This window comes from Nelumbo nucifera, chromosome 1 (genome assembly GCF_055504915.1).
Source record: "Nelumbo nucifera cultivar China Antique chromosome 1, China Antique-T2T, whole genome shotgun sequence".
NCBI lineage: Eukaryota > Viridiplantae > Streptophyta > Magnoliopsida > Proteales > Nelumbonaceae > Nelumbo > Nelumbo nucifera.
In genome coordinates, this window is record NC_142649.1 from 159,498,271 (window position 1) to 159,520,740 (window position 22,470).

Genomic DNA, 22,470 nt, shown 5'->3' on the forward strand with positions numbered 1-22,470 from the left:
AAAATATATACAAACTAATAAAATTAAAGAAAAATAGATACTATATACTAGATACATTAATCTAAAACATGTTTATATTCCACAAAATCTAACATTTAATGATTTTAAGAAAATTTATTACATAAAGGGGGCTCTCTTTTATTGGATTTTGAGAGAGGGGAAAGTTGGTCAATAGGATTTTGGTTCCCATTGATTCTTATTCATTTTTCAGATTAATGTGGAGACTAGGAAAGTTTATGTTCTTGGATATACCTACCCATATAGGAGGAAAGTTGCTAACACTTGAATGGGACAAAAATGCCTATTTTAATAATGGATTTTATGACTAAAATAGTTATTATCTTATTTACCTAAGAAATAAAAGAACATAGATAAATACACTTATCCGGGTAAATATCTCCTAAGAAAAATTTATCTAAATAATTGCATTTACCCGGATAAATAATTTATCAAAAAGCAAATGGGGCCAAAGAAGAAAATCTAACAGGAATATCAGTTTTAAGTCTAAAGTAATTGAATGAAGTAGAAATATCATCTAAAATTTTGTTAATTAGCATTCTAATAATGAGTTCATCTTTTTTTTTCCCAATTCTTCTTCTATCGGTTGGCAATAAAGGTTCCATCTAATTAGACCATTTCATTTCATCTTCACAAAAAAAATTAAATAAATAAAATAAGATAAAATAATTAAGACAATTTCATTACTCTCTATATGTACTAGTACTATCAAAATATCAAATCCAAATCTTCTGAGATCCTACCTTACCATCAGGCCCATCACCCTCTAGTCTAGCTAGGATCAACCCCACCATCACGCTATGTCGTTGCATGCCTTAACTCGTGTACAATCACAGGCACGTGCGACCCACTAATAAGAAGTACTTAGGAAAGCCAAAAGAGTCCCTTCGCTTTTGAAATTTAGAAAACAGAACAATGGCCCATTCTCCGATCTTCCTGGTTGAAGAAGCAAACGATGGAGACACTAACTCTCCTCCTCTCTGTCACATATGTTTCTCTTTGTTTCAACAGCCAATGCATGGATACAGTGCAACCATGGTGCATGGCTAATGCAGGCTTGCAGCTGCCTAGTACTTGATTTATACAAACAAACACAAGTTTTAAAAATAATAATAATAAAGAAAACATACTAATCAGACCTTTTTTTTTTTGTTTTGGAGCAAATGATAGAGATCATTTGTCAGGGGCTGGTCTCGTATTTCAGTAAAAGATCAAAATTCTCACACCATTGAGGGTCCAATCCTCTGTCCTTGGGCATTATTAAAAGGGTATAGAGTTCACTTGTCAGGGATTGGTTGCCGGGTGATGGGGACCTACAAAGGAGGGTGCTGCTCCTGCTGCCACTAAAAAGGAGAGTCAGAATTTCTTTCTTGTGTTCATAAAATGGGAAGCTCGAAAGATGGGCTAAATTTGTTGTTTAATTCTTCTTTATTCATCCCTAATAACTAGTTTAATTAATGCCCCAAATAATAGAACTTTGATCCAAGTGATACAACTGTGGCCTTGGTTGATCAAATTAAGAAGACATTGTTGTAGGTGGAAATTCTTTCCCTGGGCTAGCTCCAGACTCCACTACTTGATTTGGGTGGTGTTTGGGGCCCTGCTACCCCATCTAGTGTAGCATATTCTTTCTCTCCAAAGAAGAAAAAAAGTTGGTTAAGCAACCTTATTGGGTTCACATGTTGGACACTATTCAGTGAGTGGATTGATATTGACATTGGACTGGTTATTGGTGGATGTAGAGAGAGAGAGAGAGAAAAAAAAGTTACATAACCAATTCACCAGACAAAAGGTGAGTAAGAAGAGAAAAAGAATAGGTTCGACCCCAAAATGCCCGCCCATGCATGGGCGGGTTTCAAACAAGTTGGTGGGTGATCCTAATTCTAATTAAGAAGGATATCATATCAGAAGATCGGGTCTAGATATCTATCCATCTTTCCATCTAGCTACTAGCAGCTATAGAGGCTTTGTGGACAAGGGACCATCTTGGTTCTAGGCACAGAGGACACATCTTGAAATTTGTACCCCACATAATATATGTACCACTAAACTGGTCCTGTATACCTTTAGGCTTTGGTTTTAATGGAAGTATTTAAAAGAGGGTTTTTCTTGACAGACAAATTAAAAGTTTTCTCTCCCTTTTGAATGAACTATAGATATAAGCCCAGCAAAGGCAGGTGGGGGAGAAGATGAAAAATAAAAATATATAATATAGAGTTAAGATATATGGGACAAAGAATTGACTATGGGTGGTTACAAGTGTCATTTGATTTGGTTTCATCATTCTGAGGGATTAAGTGGAGTTATATGGGCTATGTTTGGTTTTGTGGGTGTTTATGGGTAAAATACTGTCATATTAGTATCATTTTGGCATTGGCATTGGGATTGGTGTGTATTGTATATGAAATTACTGTTTGATTTTACCGTTTATCAAATAAATATTAAAAAAGGGAAACAATTGGATTTATGTGCACGAGGCATTGGGGGAACTTCAAATTCTGGTTTCACCCAAAGCCCCAATGTTTATTGAAATGAAATACTTGCCTAGAACTTTGTAAATTCAGGTGGAAAATAGCTTCATGGGGTATTACTTGAAATGTCCAACTAAACAATAAACATTTAAAGTAACATTTTTCAATTAAACATTTATATAAGAAACACCCATGGACTCAAACTCATACATTATTTCCTCACCAAAATAAATTGTGTATGACCACTGTATTTTGTTTTAACAAACAAATTATTTTGAAACCAGATGATTTTAGGGTTCATTTGACTCACGTTGAATCAGAATTAAAATTCATTGAAATTGGAATCGAAATGATTTATTCCTCCAGCCTGTTTGATTTGGACAAGGAATCGGAATGGGAATATCATTATGCCAGGAATGGAAATAGAATTCCCAATCCACCCAACCATTCGGATTTCAACCAAACAGACCCTTATGCGAATGAAATAGCAACGAGAGCGCGGTCATCTTTTTATGTTGGGGCCAGAAACATCAAATTCAAGATACAGGGTAGTAGGTTTGTTGTCATTACATGCCGTATGGACGATGTTTAGGTAAAGACCGAAGAGGAGGACCCCACATCTGAACACAGAAAGTATAGTTTCATTATGTAGAGGTCGTTATGACTAACGAGGGTGTTTTAATGGGTCCCACCTCACAATCAATTCATCCCAACATCCAAGCATGGAAATTAAGTTGGTTTAATTACATGAGCCGTGGGCCCAACTAGATCTGCCACGTTTCAATACCCTATAGTTTTGTCAGGCTTGAGCATCTATATTACATTCTGCAGCATTGCAAACATCCATGTGCAAATGTTTTCTTTAAATACCGGAAAGAGGTGGTCTACCTAATTATTCAAGTCTGTGCTGACGGTGCCAATTTCCTAACATCTACCTTATTTATTAAGTCCATACTATAAATAAAGAAAATTTTTATTTAAACTGCGTTTGTTTTCGATGTAAAATTTCACCGTCGCAGTTCATATTTATACATGTTTGTTTTAGTGTAAAACATGTATATATATATATACATATATATATATTACTAAAATAGTTGAAGATACTTGTATTTTTTGTGTTTCTTTATTTAAATTGTTATGTTTTATTTTTTAATAATTTATTTATTTAAAAAAAAAACAGACTAGATAGGATTGGATCAGATCCAGAGATTTGATGGTCTCATTGGATTCAAGTTCAAATCCACCTTTATGAAATCCGATCAAATCTCCCCTTAATAATGTCCTATAAATTTAGATAGACCCCAATTCAAATTCGACCCAATCCATTTGCATTCCTACCTAAGTCCTCAATCCAAACCGAAACCAAATTTTGGTCAGTCCCAGACGTAACCTACAGCCTCAAAAACTGAGGCCAAACATATGCAAAAGTTCTATTGGATTAATTGAGGCTCTGGTTGGATCGACCTATCCCTAACCCTACTGCCTTTATAGTTTGGGTTGAGTCGGAATCATATAGACCTGGTGCGTGCATGACAAAAATCCAATTGGCGGTAAGTATTATTTTTGTAAAATGACTTTATTGGGTCTCAATAAAATTAACATTACCTAAATATTTAATAACCTAACCAGTACATCCAAAATCAGATTGGATGAACTCAAAATTTGGCAATTCGATACATCTGAAACTCAAACCCCAAACCCTATCCAGCCAAAAAATTAAAAAAAAATAAATAAATAAAAAGAAACTATTCAGCCATAGATCATGTCTATTTTGCTTTGGTTAAAATTTGTGATCTTTAGAGTGTATTTGTAAATGATGCAAATATGTGTGAATGTAAATATATAGAGTATAAAATGGTTCATATAAATTGTAAAATTGGGTTAGTTTTGTATTGACAAATTTATCTTTTTACCAAACAGAGTTTTAGCTGTAACGGATGCAAACACAAATTCTAATAAAGCATGTGTTTTTTTTATCAAAAGTCTGCTTGAATGCAAATTTATTTCTTTTTTATTGATGTGCTTTTACATCTTATTATCAATGTAAATATGCATTGGTCTGTCACTTGTCAATGTAAAAATATAATGTTGTCAAACACCAGCAAAAATGAATCAAAGTGTAAATTTACCCTGAACTGAGATTTACACTCCATTTGCATCATTTCCAAACACAACCTTGAAAAAAAATAGAATGAAATACCCATTTAGGAGGGCTGAAGCAAAATGGCTTCTAGCTTTTTAAGATAAGTTCCTTACAGAAAACCTATAATCTGTATTTGGTGAAATATCTGAAGAACCCAAATCAAATGTCAGCAGTCATCTGAAGGAAGGACTATCCGCCACAGCCTCTTTGAATAGCTTTTCAGTGAACCAGCTTAACTGAATCTTCAAAACAAGCCCTGCTCCTTATTTGAAAAGAAATCGAAGATTTCATTTGCTGTTTGAACTAATTTACTAATTGAAACATCCAATTCATTGTTTTTGACTTTTATCCGATTGATATCAATGCAACTGGACTGATTGAGGTCTGATCTTACAATAAAACAAGTCCAACTGCCTGGTTTTCCGACGTTGACGAGAGATGTCGATGAATTTTCAAGAGAAAATTAAGAATCAGTATCTTATTGTACTTTAGGGGTAAATGACACTTAACTTAAGCACCTCAACTTTTGATTGCCATTATAAGGTAGGACCTTGTACTGTCAGATTTTCAGAAATTACAAACCTGTATTCAGTTGATGCAGGGCCCGTTTCATCAGTTTTTATAGCCTTGCATTCGGAATATCTTCCCATAAAATAAAGAGTACATAAATACGAAAATATTCTCAACATAAATACGAAGATCTTACACTGACTGAAGCCGATCTTGTCTGTTAACGGCGTTCAGAGTGACTAATAGATTTCCCAAAATGCCCATTCAGGGGTTGAATAGTTAAGAGAAAAGCATTGTAAAATGACATAAATGGACATGGTTGCTTCAACCAGTATTCTCTTTGAAAACAAAACCTCGGATAATTTTGAAATTTTTAAACGTTTCAAAATGCACATAGTATCACATGTTACAGATAACTTAGGGAATGCTAACGGCTAATCTTGAATATTGGTTTCTATGAAGCAAAGGATGGCTTATTGTTTGTCATACTCATATATAAGTGAAGAAGGTTCGAGTGCTCAAGTGTCACTGTACCCCAAAAGTACAAGGGTACCTTAATCTATCCAATGTTCCCTATTTTTGAAATGAAAAGCAATTATCATGGGGTGGGGCTGCCCCCTTAGTTCATAAGATGGTGGCAGTCAAGGCCACATGTCAATCGTTATATAGAGAGGTATGGCCAACGCAGGCAGGTACAAATTCCACGTGGCATAATAAGAAAAAGATTGTCGTATCTTTCTCTCTCCTTGCAGTGCATCTCGCAGCTGTGGACATTGCCTGGCTACCAAACATATGGGCCAATTATAAAAGTCCAGTGCCCACTACCACTACCTTATGCCTACCAAAAAATAAACTCACATCGTAAAAAGAGGCATCAGTATCACCGCATCAGATGCATATATTGCTGGCAGCTAGAAGGCTGGATGGAGGTGGGTCCCCCTCCCTTGTAGTATACGTGGCTGGCTTCAGATAGCCGTGTCCCTTTACATCACTACATGTTCACGTGGCACGTTAGTCAGCTTTTTATCGCAGAAAAGAAAGAAATGATCCTTTTACCAGATTGATTTGGCTACATCTCATCCTTTGATTACCAAAAGGGCATATCTCTAACCGCTATTAAATGACAAAATTACCCCTCTATATAAATGGCATTGTTTTATGGCAAATTTCCTGATCTGTATCATGTACTTTATGTGTCAACTCAGTCCCTCTATAATACCCTAAACTTTCAAATTGTGTTTAATAATAAAATATTAACGGATAAGGGCCCTATAGATACAATTTAAAGCATTAACAAATACGTGAAATAACAGCAATATCTATTATATTAGGTGTCATCTAATTTTCTTTATTTACCACTTTTACATAAATCAAATTAAGAGACGGACAGTTGAAATGGTAGCAGTTCAAATGCAACAACTGTAGCGGAGAATCGTTGCGTTCTTTAATGCAAGGTTTCTACAATCTTGTTTTGCATGTCCAGGTATTACATTCCTATTTCATCCATATCTGACAATGGGAAGCCCAAGATGGCGTTAATTCCTGCAAATTCAGCAAATTGTTCTATGGGTATGGGTGACGAAAATACATAGACCTCCGCTCTTGATTTCACTATTCAGTTTACCAAGTACTCATATTTCTTCCCCGTCTCCACATTACGAATTCTAAAAAGCTCTTGGTAAGGTCTGGATAGTCATTAGCTCGTATGCAATCCCAATGTGCTTGGTCCTGTAACAAACCGTAACACTCAAACGAAATGGGTAAAATGCTCAGAAAAATATCATAAAGCATAATTTTGCTATTTTGAAATTATTTAATGCAAAGACACGTTTTGAAACTTCAAGATACTAAAGAGATATATTTTGAAAGTTTAGAGTACTGCAGAGACACGTTTTAAAGTTTGGGGACTGGATTTGTACTGATCAGAAATTTTCCCTTGATTTAAATTTAAATCCATCATTGATCTAGCCGGTCGGACCAACAACCGGATGATCTGGTTATAATCCTGATTTGGGCCAATCTCTAACTAATTATATCACAGAAAATTGTTGGTTTAACCAATAGCCTGTGAATCTGAACGTTGAAACTAGCATTGAAACTCATATTGAACCGAGTTAGTATTTTACACTGCTTCAGGCTTAGGCCATTGGGTCGGTCTAACCCAAACTTGCCCAAGTTGCAACCCTAGTTGAATCGTTGACCCATCCAACCCATTTAGCAGGTTACTGGATCATGGGATGATCTATTAATCAGAACAGCTGAACCACTGAAGAGGAAAAAGCGGTTCAACCTCAGGATCGGGTGTGTGCACCTATCAAAAACGAGATTGTGTCAAAATCACTCCCCCAACCCAAACCAGAGAAAGAGTTATCATATAACTTCACTTAAGCAATGTTCACAAAGTAAAAGACAATTCTTAAGGTGCATTTGGCATTCCTTATTTTAAGAATTCAGTGTTTATAGAGGCATTTTCACAGTAAAAAGGAGGTAAGTCCTTAAAATAAGGAATGTCAAATGCAGCCTTAATGTATAATTTGTACTACCTTAAACAGCTGAGGAAGAAAAGGATCAGATGCTCCTTTGGAAACTTGAAAGACTAGTAGGATCTCTCTTTACTGATGGTCCTGTCGATGATGCCCTGCACGGAGAGGGAACAGAAGGAACAAAGTAATTAAGGGGAGAGTCGTGTTACTGTTAGCTGCTCGGTGGGCTTGAGATGGGCTCGTCAGCCCAGGCAATTGGTAGGCCGCCCATTAAGTTGGGTTTGTGCTGAGTCCACTAATTGTAAGATCCTGAATGCGGGTCCATGATTCGCCCATAATCCAAATGTTTGTTTCCAATCCAAACCATCTGTGGCACTTACAGAATGGATTATGGATCATCCTGAACCACCTAGTCACTTGCGCTATGTTTGGTTTGATAGAAAATAAGAGACTAATAGCCATCAAATCAAATACATTTTAGGCTCAGTTTGCAACGAGTATAAATACAAATATGTAGACTGTAAATCGTTGTATTTTATATTATTTTATATGTATTTGTATTGTACATACTTGTATTTATATTAGGAATATAAATACAAAAATAGGGGCTGAACTTTCTTGCAAAAGAAAGTGAGTTAGAGATCATCGGATATCTGTCACTTTGGAAGTGGGCCAACCAAACTGGAAAAGGCGACACAGGAGGGCTGCAAAGCCTGTCTTCGTGAAGCGGCTTCCTCTAGTTAGGATGTGGGTAGAAGAGGGTCCTGTTACGGATTTAGCTAAGAAATAGGGCTGTGGACCCGGTCTCGAGTTCGAGCTTATGAGCTTTTTGTCTCGAGTCAAATTTAAGTTCAAATCTCTAGCTCGAATTAAGCTCGAGCCTCATAATTTCTTGGCAAACCGAGCTCGAATAGCTAGGCTTGAATCCACCCCTAAATTTGTACTGTTTCCAAACTAAGCCTTAATCTCAGTTTGGAAAAAATACAAATACAAATATATATGATGTAAATACATATAAAATAATACAAGATTTTTGCACCGTACATGTTTGTATTTGTACTCCTTCGAAGTTGATCCTTAGACTACATTTGGAATTGGCATAAATCAAAAAAGATGTAAAAATTTACACCAATTCGGTTTTGTTGACATTTAAAAGGAGTGTAAATGAAGATCGATGTAAAACTCCACTCTAGTTTAGATTTGTTAAAGTTTGGATGGAATAGAGCTTTACATCATGAATCGATGTAAAATCTCATCAAACATAAAACTTTACATCAATTATCAATATAATACTTTACACTTTTTTATCACAATTTTCAAAATGCAATGATCAATGTAAAACATTATCAGTGTATTTTTACACCAATGATGTTTTACACCAAATCCAAACGAAGCCTAAAGAACTCGGCATGAACGCAGTTATTTCTGACAGATGGAAGAATCCTGTGGCACATTCAAACTGTTAATTAGATAGGAAACCCACTGAATTGTCCACAAGTTAAAATCCCGTAGTCTATATCGCCCATTAATTCCACCATGTATGGGACTGGACAGATTTCACATCTAATATTAGCCATCAAAAGTTTTAATTCCTTTTTTTAATGTGAAACCTATCTTATCTAGGAAAGAGGACTTTTTCTTTGAAATGTGGCAATGTCGTCTTAGGAGAAGTTTTCTCCACTAATTGAGGGAGGGAGAGGAACAGAGACTCCTTTTGAGTTCATGACTACTTTGCCACATGGAAGATTTCTCAAAAGATTACAAAATTAAATTCACATTTGAGGGGTTTTGTTTTTGATAGGCAATTCACATTTGAGGCTGGGTGTGTGTTATCACCCCTTTCTCTTCATGTTTTTTGCTTTTCTTTATTATACTTTTACACTATATCAATAATCACTACACCTTCTCTCTCTCTCTTAATTCCCAAAGCTCTCACTTTCTCTCTTCCACCCAAATACAAATTCTATGATAATTAAGGTAGTAGCTTTTGTAACCATATGATATTATAGTTTGCACATTTTGCAGTTTCAGTTGCACATAATGTCGTTAGTTCATGGATCCTAAAAGAGCACATGATGCAGCCAGGAAAAAGCAAAAAAAGCAAATTACTTTTTCAATATCATATAGCAGTATTGTCATAGCAAGCTCTAGGAAATGTTGTCTAGATGTCAATTATCTTTTCTAAAAATTCAAAAAAAAAAAAAAAAGAATCACATGAACTCATCGCGTTCTACTTGTCTCAATCACCTCCAATAGCTCCCCATAAATGCGCCTACAATTACTAAATCTTATGTCACACATTCTTTTCTTTACTGTGATCTCTACATCCTTCCAAAGGTCGGAAATGGATGCACCTACAAGCAAAGCAAGAGCAATCTATCAACACTCACAACATCTCCATATGATACTTCATATTCATGAATATTTAATTACTTTTCATATTCATGTATGTATCCATCACATCTAGTCCTAACTATATGGGTCGGTTACTGCTTCACCATTCCCTTCTGTTCAGTGCCATATCCTTTGTTCATGGGACTTTTTCTACTTTTGCATCATTTGTATGGGGCTTTTTCTAGTATTACCATAAACCAATTGACCATGCAACCTACTGTATAAATGTGAAGTTGCTTTTGAACCATCCCCTAAAATCCAAAGTCACAAATCATATGTACCATCGTTTTCTTCAGCTTTGATACTTTGCTTTAGTTAATATCGCTTTATTTAAGAACTAAAGTTGCTTTTGAACCTTCCTCTAAAACCCATCTTTAAATGAATATAAATAACAATATTTAATAATATCAGAAAATAATTTAAAAAATATCCAGTCATGTCTTTTGTTGCATGTTGAAGTAGATGCATCATAGATTTTGTCTAATTCAGAAAAAGAAAATGAAAGTTGTACAAGATTTCACTTAAACATAAAAGTACATTTTGTAAAACATGAATCAATGAAAAGTAAATAAGATCTAAATTTAATGTGAAAACGTGAATTGATTGAGATCTAGATTTAACATGCAGTCAATACCAAGAATAGTAAATAAACTTTCCCAAAATCTGTTCAAGTTGCATTTTCCTTTTGAATAGAAAAGTTCAGTAAATGAACTTGCACATTGTTGCCAGGTAATTGAAAGAGATTCGGCTGAAAATTTGTACATGACATCAGAAAAAAGTCGACTAGGGTTTTTCTATCTATTTATTCATTTTTTAAGACAGGAGGTCAAGTAATCAAATAAAAAATCCTTTGGGGGGACCAATATCTGACTTTGGAGTAATTTATTTCCCTTACGGTAATTTTTTTTTCTGTAGTTAATGAAAGAGGATTCATTATTGTACTCACTCTTTAAGCTTAGATTTGGATTCATTTAATTATCATACATGAGCATGTCCTTGTTTTGAATCCCACAGAAGATACACAGCTCTATAAAAGAACCAAGATGCATATATCTACCCTGTCAATGTTAGAAGAAGGTTTAGACACATGGGAGGAAAAACAACACACAGCTCTGTATTGGGCTGTCAAAGCATCTACCGCATAATCCGGAAGAAATGGTACAAGCACAATTGAGATTATACAAAGTGTGCTTCAAGCGCCCAGAACACCTTTAGTCAAACGTACTCTGTTTGTGCAGTGCAGTGCAGAGTGGGAGCTATCAGCTATCCAAATTAAAGGACATAACAAAGGACGAGTAAACTGTAGATGAGCATGTTCAGAAATAGTTCCATTTGTGTTTGGGAGTCCATCCAAACGGACCCATCTATCCCTATTGGCATCTTGCATAGTTTAGCATTCAAGCAAATAATTATTTGTGCAGTGATATACTTCCATCATTACGTGTATCCATGTATGTCTGCATGCATGCAAACATGTTCACATGGCCTTGTCCAATTCATTGAAAACTGAATATTAAGCCTTCAGTGCATTTGGGATCTGGTACTTTTAGAAAAGAAATGATTCTAAGATAGAATGAAAGTGAAAAACAGTGAGGTTTGATAATCACCGTAGAGGTGGTGGTGGTGGGGGCAGAGATGACATAAAAGCCATGAAAATCATTAGTGAGATGGAACATGGAAGAGTAAATAAATATTATTTGAATGGGTAAATGGAAATAGAAAGAAGAAATGCTTTTGATAGGATTCTTCCTTTTTTTTTTTCTTTTTGATGAGTTTCTGGTAGGCAAGTACAACAAGAAGAAAGTAGAAATAAAGGCTAGAAAGTACAGTAGTTTAATATGGCTGAGACTGAATTAGCACATATGCTTCAACTGCTTGTGTGCCTACAAACATCTTTCTGACCACAGAAAGGAAATGATTCTTTGTATGTCTCAATTTCCAGCACTTCCAACATGGAGACGAACGGCTTGCTGCAATATTCATGTAACCAAATCTTAGTTCTGCAAATCTACTAAAAGACAGAATATAGACTACCAAATACCAAAAACTACTGATTACCTGAATGCATGACAAAGTATATTGGACATCACTTTCAGAGATTTGGTGGTGGAGAACAAGCCTGATTCTGATACAGTCAAAAGCAAAAAACCCATCATTAGGTAAAAAGTTGGCATCTGAGAACAAAGCCAGTAGATTACTGGATTCTACATTTTAGTGTCTGAGCAAAAACAGAGGTCCCATGTTTCATTAGGTAAAAAGTTGGCATCTGACAATGGGAGCTTTGTCTATTCCTACCACCTGGTCTGCATCTGCAAACTTGGTAGCAAGCAGTTCTTTCTCTGTTTGTGGGCCTTAATCACATATAAAACAGGCAGCTTTGTTCATTTAGTTGTTAGGTTTATCATCAGCCTGAAGCTGATTTGTGCTAGTTTTCAAACAATGCTTGGGTCTTGTAGTAAGCAGTCCTCATGTTCAAAGGAGAGGGGCAAAGAGCCAACAATTAAGTTTCAATTATATGTATTAGCATATCACGTTTATGCCATAGAAGTATGAAACAAAAACATGACAACATGCACTAATCAGAACCGAAAACTCACCCGGATGAGCTTACTGGCATCACAAGTATACCATGCTTTTCCAGAAATTGTGTGAGCTTTTCTACAATGACTTCAGAACCCTCCAATACATGAAAAAATATCTGGCCATGCAATAAATGAAAATAACATTATTATTTTCAATTATTTATTATATTAAAAGCACTAGAAGGGATCAAACAAAACAAGCAATATGCAGTCCACAGTGAAGGATAAAAGCATTCTCAAAATTCATACAAGGTTTTCAACTTGTCTGTGAGTGTGAGAACCGAGTAGCCACTGTGCACAAAAAATGTCAGAGGTTAGGTTATCCAGTTCACCCCTCCCAAGACTCCAGATAGCTGGGACCAACATTTGGTAATGGCCTTTTTTAAACATGTCTAGTAATGATTCATATCACATTATACCAATAGACCCACTATATGTTGATGGCAGATGCTAAAGTTAGAAAAATTCAAAGATCCAGGTTGAAAGATATAAGCCCTCTGAATAAACTTAATGACATAGCCCCATTTTCAGTTTCTAACTGTTAGGTCAGGGTAAAAATTGAGGACTGAAACAGCTATGCTGTAGCTGTCTTGTAATGCCCTTGCTGACCATTCTTGGACAACATGGGTTCTTTGATATTGAATGAAAATTCATTCTGTTGACCATTAAAAAAAATAGAGGACTGGAACTAGAAAAAAATTGAATCTTCCATATTTTCTTCTGAGGAAATGAACAAAACTACTAGATAAGGGCCTTAGACTAGGCAGAATTACCAGCATAGCAACCATAAGTATAATTGAAAAGCAAGACCAATGTTGCACTAGTGATACTCACAATATTTGTTTCTACTGAAGATACATCCACTCTTAGTTCCTTGATTTGATTCAGTCCTTCTGCAGAAAATAAAGTCAATTACATTTACTGGAGAACAATATTGACCAATTTAGATAACAAATAGCCTATGCTCACAGTATGGGGTTCAAGTGGCACCCTTTCTCAAAGACAATCCAAAAATTCATCGGTATTTCTCAAAGACAATCCAAAAGTTTTCTTGTACCAGATACAAGTCCATACACCATATATCTTGAACATTGTGTCAGTCCATACACAATGTTCCTGATCTGTGATGTATGATGCACTCATACCCAATGCAAATGTATGGCAAACATTGCTATTAATCTTAACCCATGTGAGAATGTCAGACACATAAACACATAAGTAGCACTAGCCTCAAGAACCCAAAGGTCACAACTTTACTGTTTATTTCATACACCAAATCGATTTTTATGTCTTTTATTTCATTATACAGTATAGAAAGAACTCAGATAATATGATACATGGAATTAAGCAAATTTATATTAATTAACAGATGGAAACAGACATGAACAACTGGGATTTGTCTAGATCAATATATTAGCTTGTCTCTGAATGAGTAGAAGTCTGACCCAGACATATAAGAAATTTGAATAACCTTGGTGCCAGGGTCTTAAATCACATTATACACAACTGAGAACCTATCTCCACAACACTAGAAAATGCAACCAAGTTTACCAACATTCTCATGTTAAAATATAAAAAATACCTGCTAAAACTTTTGCTTTCTTGTGATCACCCTCAAGCTTACCAACATTCTCATGCAATGCAACATATGCAGCAGCACACAGGATGCCTATTTGCCTCATTCCACCACCAAGGGTTTTCCTGAGCCTCTTAGCCTGAAAAGGAGTTGTAGCATGGGTATCCATTTCTACAAAGGAAAGACACTGCTATTATTGCACGTAGTTCACCAATACCTTGGCAATAAAGCTCTTTGAACCTACAATCACAGATCCAATTGGCGCACCCAAACCTTTAGACAGACAGACCTACATGTTCAATCAAGAGATAAAGATGCAGAGATCAAGTCATTTTATAATATAGTGGGGGAAAATGAACCATTAAACAAAATTAAGGTGCGACTTCTATGAGTTCACACAAGATTGTTCACCTTGCATGTCAATCAGGTAAATGTAGAAGAGATTTCACTAAAAAGGGAAGAATAAAAACAAGGGAAATAAAGGTAAAATTGCAAAATAATTAAAGAGAACTATACCGAAACTGAATCAGCAGCTTGTACAAGCCTACTAACAGGAACTCCAAGGGCCTGGCACCAAATATCAATGTTAGAACTGTAGAAATAGTAACAACAAGCATTTGAAGTGAAACCACATAGCAGTACTGCAACATTAAAGGAAAATAATTAGAATTCCTTGCCCATCAATTGAGAGCAATATAACTTTTTTGGGGTGATTTCCTCAGAAGCTTTGGAGTTTGGATATAACCATCATGAAACGAATGCATTCATGGATCTTTCTCATCTTTCCTTCACAACCATTAGTTGTTAAATATAGAAACTAATAAAGGGAACATGCAGAACAGCATCAACTTTCCTTCAAGCTGTCCTTTATGATAATATATTTGTCAGCATGGGGTTATATCCCTAGTCCCAGCACTATGACTGAGATGAGATCCAACTTCAACCGAGTTAGATCCCCATCGTCCACCAAGAGTGATCATTAAGTCACATCATTCTTGGGTTAGTAAAGTTATGAAAAGAAAATCAAGTAAAAGAATAAAATGAGCTAAAATAAGACCCTGCAGAATAATTCCAATAAAAAAATTACAATCCAAAAAAATATAAAAGATTTATCTGCATCTACTTTATCTGAATTCCCACTTTTTTTGCAGCTGTAGGATTAGGGAATTTGCAATTAAGTATTTAAATAAGATTCATGGAGAATCCCCCCAACTGATTACATTCCATAGTTTTTTTTCTGATTAAATAACATCCAAATTTTTCTGATTAATGTATGAAAGAAGTAGAGTATTTAAATACCTCTCTTTTTTTGGTGCAGATGAACTTGCAAATTTTAAGTATATGTGGAGTTGAGAGAGAGAGAGAGATGGCAATTGGAAATTTGGAATAAGCACATAAAGAAGCTAGGTGGGAAATGAGAGATCATGGATCTTTTCAAATGGAAGAGAGAGAAGGTGCAGCTTCAGGGGTGGAGAAGAATAGTGAAATGGATGATTTGAGGGTTGAGAAGCTTAAGGATAGTGATAGAGCTTTCAGGGTAGCGATAGTGCAGTGATAAGAATTGATGAGAAGGGAGGAGGGATAAAGAGCATAACACATGAGTTAGAGGAATAGAAAGTGGAGGCAATAGTATTATTTTGAGTTGTAGTGACCTGATCAGAAAATGGATGAGATGAAGGACAACTGAGATTCTTCTTAGGTTTTCACTTGTCATTCTAATTAAGGAAGTACAGATTATTGGTTGAGGTTGTCATTGTAAGAGCATTGGGATTTATGTTTGAGAAATAAAAACACTATACATAGAAAGAGTGTTGAAAAACCACACTAGGTCCAAGGAATATTAGAAATAGAACCTCAAAGAATCTCCCAAGATGATATAACAATCAGCTACTCTAAACTCAAATCATCTGATCTCTTAAAGGCACAATAAGCTTTGTTCCAAAAACCATTTTTCTCTTTTCTTAACAAGTACTTCAGAAACTAGGAAGAAGATTAATTTTAGAAAGTTCCCCATTTTCCAAGAAAAGGCCCCAAACATTCAATAATCAGTTTACTTTAAAAGGAATAACTCCAAGAAGATGCCTGAGGTGAACGTAGATGTTTTAGAAGGAAATATGATTTATCATTTCTCTGTTCTTTTTTATTTTCAAATAACAGGCAGGATTTTAATTTTGTTCAGATGTTTAAGTCTATCAAAAATAACTCTCTCTTAAGGTCACTTGCTAGGTAAAGAAGTGGACTGAATATGGACCTAACTTTAGCTATTTTTTGCACAAAGTGACCAATCAAATTTGAACCAATATTCTCATTCCCGAGATTTTAGCATTGCACCAAGCAATAACCCCTGCTAATCCATAATTTTGCAACTAGGTCGTGATTTCAATGTATTCTTCCTTTTTTCCAGGAGCCAAGTCAAGTAAGGTGTAGAACGAGTTCTGAAGGATTTAAACCAAAAAAAAATGGATATTCAGTTCAAGATTGCAAACTGTATAGCTATGATAGTTTATAGAGAAGAAAATGCTCTAAAGTCAGCAAGATATAGATTCCAGAAGAGTTCAACTTGCATATGATTCTTTGATATTACATCCAGGCAACAAAGGGAAAAGAGGAAACATAATAAATTTAGAGAATGCAGGCCCACTGAAGGATCGTTTGAGGGAGGAACCACCACAGAACTTCCAAAACTTAAATACCAAACAGGATCATATCATGATAATGTGAGATTAAATCAAGTACCTGAGGAAATAGCATTTGTGGAGATTTAACACTAGTAGATCTCATATAATATGGGTGGAATGACTGAGGGATTTTATTTAAATTTTTGTGCATATATATTGGTTCAAAAGAACCAACATTTAATTTCGCATAAAACAAATCAAAAATAAAACCACACAAATCGCAGCCAAATAAAGTTATGACCTACTACTATATAACTCAGATACAACAAATTGTCACTTACAGTTGATGCATTAAAAATTCGTGCTCCATCAATGTGGAGCTTCAACCCATGTTTTTTAGCCAACTCTCCTACTCTGTCTGTATACTCAACAGAAATGCATCTACCACCAGAACTGCATTGATAACAAAGCACTTTTTTGAATAAGAAATTTGAAACTAGCAGTTGAAATTTATAAATTGTAACAAACAAAATCTATTATGGTTTGTAATCATAATGAGTTGGATATCAATTTATTGAGATGACATGCACTAACCTTTAAGAAAGTTAAATCAATAGCAAAGCCCAAATATCAGAGTCAGTAAAGCTAGATAGTTCTACATGTCCTCCACTATTACTCCACCATGAACAAAACAATGATTAATGCTGAAGAACCTTTAAACCTGCATGTATAAATGAAGCCTCCTCCACTACGAAACATAGAAAGAATGGCAGTTTGTGGTCAAAAGAAATGTTTGATGAACCTGAAGGCCATCAACAGTATGAACCCACAACCTTCGCCCTTCCACTGCCTATGGACAAAAGATATGTCACACTCAAAAGATATCCCATGAATTGAATTGACCACCAACCAGGCAGTGTATGTGGTTAAGAGGCAGGATCCTTTGAGGAGGAAATACTTGAATAACACCATTTGATATTTTTTTAAGGTTTAGAACAACAACTATGAATTGAATTGACCATACAAAAAGGAGTTTCGTTTTAACTATTCATTCTATACATCAGAGGAACAGCCGAATGATCCTCAAGCTATGTAGACATATATCAAATAAACCAGGAACATCGAATAGAGACCACTGAGAAACTTGGATTGTTTTCAAATACAGGGACAGAAATGCAAACTGGTTTCAGGCTTTCTGCCATTCCTCAAATCAGTGGGGTCCATGCATTTGTGTGGCTTGTATATCCTGATCAGTTTGTCTAAGGTGAACCATTTCCATTCCTTTCTGAAGTAATAACCCATACGGTTGAAAAGAGCCAAACTTATTATCCACTGTAATTATAGATGTGGGACAGATGAGGTCAAACACAGCTGAATTGAATAATAACATGGTAAAGAGATTTGGAGAGTACAACAACAAATCTCTGGCGATTCTCAAAAGTTGGAATTAATTTCTTTCTAGAAGTATTAGGCTCCATCTGGTTGTTAGTAGGATTAAAGAAAACAAAATAAAGTGAAAAAAAATCAGAAAAAAAAAGAATAGGAAAAGAGAAGAAAATTGATGAAATCTTTATTTTCAGTATGATGCTTGGATGGATCCATCCATCCATTTCAATCAAGGCACTCATTCCTTTTACATTCAAAACAGTTTTGCTTAAAAAATAACGAAAAAAAAACTGCCATTTGAAACAAGAAAAGTCCTGTTTGATCTCCTACACAGTCCGCAAATTTTTCTTGGCAACCAAACGCATCCTTAAGGTTATGAATTTTAAAGGAATAAAACTCCAGTATATCTAAACCCATTCTTCGGGAAAACTAGGCCATTCATAAAACATAAGTTAGTTCAATAAAGCAAAAACTGCAATATAAGCAACCTTATAGTAGAAGAGAAATTGTAGCATCCTGAATCACAATTTAATCACAAAAGAACAAGACATAGTACCCCACCAAACCCTGTATTTACAGAAGAACCCAGGTGGCCAGGTTTATGTTTTGTCCTTTTGTAACTGAAGGAGATCATGATGGATGGCCAAAGGTTCATGATGCTGACATGGATCTCAGGTAAAACCCCACTAAAAGAATTTTGCCCACAGCCATATGAAAACTAGAATATTCTATAAAGAAAGTCCAAGGAATATCCCACCTTTAAAACCAAACATTACTGTGAAAAAGCAAACAAGTCAACATACACCACAAAATTGTAAACTACCTAACAAAAAATAAATAATAATAATTAAAAGACCAAGTGGGTCTTATCTAAACATCCACCACAACTTAAATTCCTGTAATAAAATATAACAAGGCTCTTACTTTGCATGTGTGTTCTCCAAGCAGATAAGCCTAGTAGTTGGGTAGAAAAGCTCCCCCTTAGGATCTCTTATGGCAGCTTCAATCAGCGAAATATCCATTGTTCCATCTGAATTATTCTTTACAGTCCTGGAATGTACATGTCCAATGGTCGAGATGCCTCCATTCTCGTATACATGAATATGGGAAATGTCTCCAAGAATGACTTCACTTCCACGAATCTCACAGTGGACAAGGACACTTATAAGGTTACCCATAGTGCCTGAAGGAACAAATAGAGCTGCCTCCTTGCCCGTGATCCTGGCTATTTCCGCTTCGAAGCGGCAAGCTGTTGGATCTGCACCCAATACGTCATCATCAACTTCAGCATTTGCCATTGCGGCCCTCATTGCTTCAGTTGGTTTCGTGACTGTGTCAGATCGAAGGTCCACCTTTCTAACCACCATTTTTGCTGAAAATATACAATAAGAGCTCTGCCTTCTCCCTGTTAAGACCAAAAAAAAAATCTGAGACAAAAAATAACAATTAATAATAATATATTTTCTCTAAACATAAGTTCCTGTTGGAGCATCCTAATAATTTTATAGTTCATAGTTCATACTGACAGAGAATTCAATAAAAAAGAAATATTGGAGCATCCTAATAATTTTATGAAGTAACAGCCCTTCTGTTGATGCTCTACTGTGGAATCATCAAAATTCAAACGTGGAAAAGTACCAAACTAGTCTCGTTGAAATCAAATATAAATTCAAAATGTCCCCTCTACCCTCTATTTATGTGGGTACTGAGTACTGACTCTGGAATGCATCTATTTCATCAGGTGGCCAAAGTAGAAGGGCATTTCGATCAGAATGGACTATTCAGTCTGGCTGCTAAGATCGCTTACAGGATAAGTGAAATAAGTCGGTAGTTCTACAAGAAATCTTGTCTTATGTTTAATGATTAAAAATCAGATAAAAAATGTTGTATTAATAATAAATGATTCCGCTTACGGCTTGCAACCAATCTTCTTACCTTTGTGTTCTGTGCGCTGAAATCAACGATTCTCTGCCGCACACCAAGACCCACGCTGCTCGACCTCGACCTCAATTAGTAACTGCAAAAAGCCTTCAGCCCTTCACTACCACAGTTGTCCTGCTCCTTATATGGAAGTATGGAACAGAGATTCAGAAACCATAAAACCTTTAACAGAACGCCGAAACCAAGATAGCTACTAAAGATGCATGAGAATCTTTGGATTCTGAAAATGACGCCTTGAAGCGGACTGAAGACGAAGTATCGAATCTTCAAGTAAAATCCAATTTAAACCAGAAATCGCAATAAAAAAAAAGGTAAAAGAAATGTTTCCACTCAATCTTCTCTTTTTGTTATTCCAGCAAAAGAAGCAGAGATGGTTAATACTCGACAAAAAGCATGAACTGGGTCTTATTTATACACGAAGTCCGACTTAATCCATGATACAAAAAGCATGAACTGGGTCTTATTTATACACGAAGTCCGACTTAATCCATGATACAGAAACTTAACATTTCCAACCTCTACGGCTCGACTTGCATTTATCTGACACGCACCAGTAGAACGAGTCAAGAACGCAAGAAGAAAAACCCAACCACATGTAGCTGTAGTGAGTGCATTCCGATAACTACAAACAAGTGGCAATGCGTCCACTAGATTGAAGTAACCCGTCTAACCCCCCAGATTCCACGATGCATATCCAGATCTTTTCCTAATAATAAACACAATTCCCAGCTCTAGACCTCTAGTGGTGGATTCCCGCCTTCCCCGTTCCTCGAAAGAGGAAGAAAGATAAAACAGCGACGGACTTTTCGGCTGCTTTAATACGAACCGTTGGATCGAATCCAGCTCCTCTGAAACTTCAATGGCGGACTATTTATAGTTCATTCTCCGGTATATTAAAATGGAGGAAGACAAGTTCTATTTTGATTCTCCGCCTAACTAGGAAGTAGGAACGAGTTCAAACAGCGCCCCCACCCCCCCTCCCCACAAGATTGCCCCCACATCTCCCGATGATGACATCACCATTTCATATCATCGGGAGATGTTCCCAATATACGGCGGGGATGTGCTGTCGAACGTTGGGGGAGGGGTAATCCTGTGGGGAGCTTATTTGATCTGGCAAAGCCTTTCAACCCAACAGTGTAAACGTGATCCACATTCACCCCCACAGACATGCTCATTCGAGTTCAAATCAGCCCACAAGATTGCCCCCCACAGGTATGTCATCATCGAAGGATCTTTCCAATACACGGCGAGGATGTGCTGTGGGACGTTATGGGGGTAATCTTGTAGGGGCTGATTTGATCTCTGCTCATTGCTCACTCGTGAACCATCATCACTCATTACTGCCCATCCCGGTAAGTACAATAGCTATTGTTCACTAATTAGGTCAGGTTGAGGCCAACCCTACTCCGATCCTATGTTCTAAACCCTCAACTCTAACCCTAACCCAACCCTAACCCTAACCCTAATTAATTCCTTCAATCCTAACCCAATCCGATGTCAAGTTCAAGTTGAATTGGGCTCAGGTTAGGCCCAACCCAATCTTTCCATCCCTTAAAATCTAGTAGAAAAATAAGTATTTGTTTATCATAAGTTATGACTTATGATAGATTTTTTCTCAAATATAAATTCATGAAATCAACAATAATGAAACACAAAATTATGGAAATAAAATCACTAATAACAACTCATATGATCAAGCAAATAATTTGAATCTATTAGATAGGTCACACGTAAAAATTATAAGACAAAAGGAAAAAACAAATAATCAAGTACCTATGAATAACTTAAAGAGACGGGGCTATACAACTATGATACATCTAAATAAATCAATGTATGTTATATATAATTATATATATGACATATAGTAGAGTTGTAGACTAGTAGACTAGTAGTCTAGTACTATAGGGGGTTGGGTTTGGTTGCCCAAAGGGTCAATCCTAATCTAACCCGAACTAAGGTCAGGTTTAAGAATTTCAACCCTAACACTAACCCGATCATCAACCCGACCCAACCCAACCCGATTTTTTTTGGGTTGGGTTCGGGTCAACCCGGCCCAAGTTGCAGCCTTACTAGTGCTTGGTTGATTTGCCATTTTAGGGCTGCAAACATATCGATCCGATCGAAACGCATACATCAAGGGATCCGAATTTGGTTCGTTGGCGAATATTCGGGTTCAAACTCCAAAGCAAATTCCCATTCAATATCGTGGTTTTAAATACCGGCACGACCGTATCAGTATCTTGAGCACCCATTACGCGATACGGGAGGAATCTTGGTGCCAAATGTTCCCCTCGTGCCACGAAATATCGATTGTATCGGCCTTTGTATTGGTTTGGATCAGTCGA

The 22,470-nt window shown here is 36.1% G+C and overlaps 1 protein-coding gene across 2 annotated transcripts; it reads right to left on the reverse strand.

Moving 5' to 3' along the window:
- Window positions 1–11,682: 11,682 nt before the first annotated feature.
- LOC104589995 (low-specificity L-threonine aldolase 1-like) lies at window positions 11,683–21,072 on the reverse strand. 2 transcript variants are annotated; one of them, XM_010248493.3, is made up of 10 exons: window positions 20,117–21,072; window positions 19,106–19,586; window positions 17,137–17,248; window positions 14,694–14,744; window positions 14,395–14,466; window positions 14,184–14,316; window positions 13,436–13,494; window positions 12,617–12,717; window positions 12,078–12,144; window positions 11,683–11,989 (listed from the first exon to the last, which is right to left on the reverse strand). In XM_010248493.3, the coding sequence occupies exons 2-10, from the start codon at window positions 19,546–19,548 to the stop codon at window positions 11,951–11,953; spliced, it is 1,077 nt and encodes a 358-aa protein (XP_010246795.1). In that variant the 5' UTR covers window positions 19,549–19,586; window positions 20,117–21,072; the 3' UTR covers window positions 11,683–11,950. The 2 variants fall into 2 exon arrangements, with proteins under 2 accessions (XP_010246795.1, XP_088751098.1); XM_088894972.1 differs by having other exon boundaries at window positions 13,436–13,491; window positions 20,117–21,012.
- Between the last annotated feature and the right edge of the window lie 1,398 nt (window positions 21,073–22,470).

Excerpts from the sequence above, each read along its gene's own strand:
- LOC104589995 (XM_010248493.3), bottom strand. The coding sequence starts at position 19,548 with ATGGTGGTTAGAAAGGTGGACCTTCGATCTGACACAGTCACGAAACCA. Across the intron at positions 14,317-14,394 it reads CAAAGAGCTTTATTGCCAAG|GCTAAGAGGCTCAGGAAAAC; the intron begins GTATTGGTGAAC and ends ACTCCTTTTCAG. Across the intron at positions 12,145-12,616 it reads ATGCCAGTAAGCTCATCCGG|AATCAGGCTTGTTCTCCACC; the intron begins GTGAGTTTTCGG and ends TGACTGTATCAG.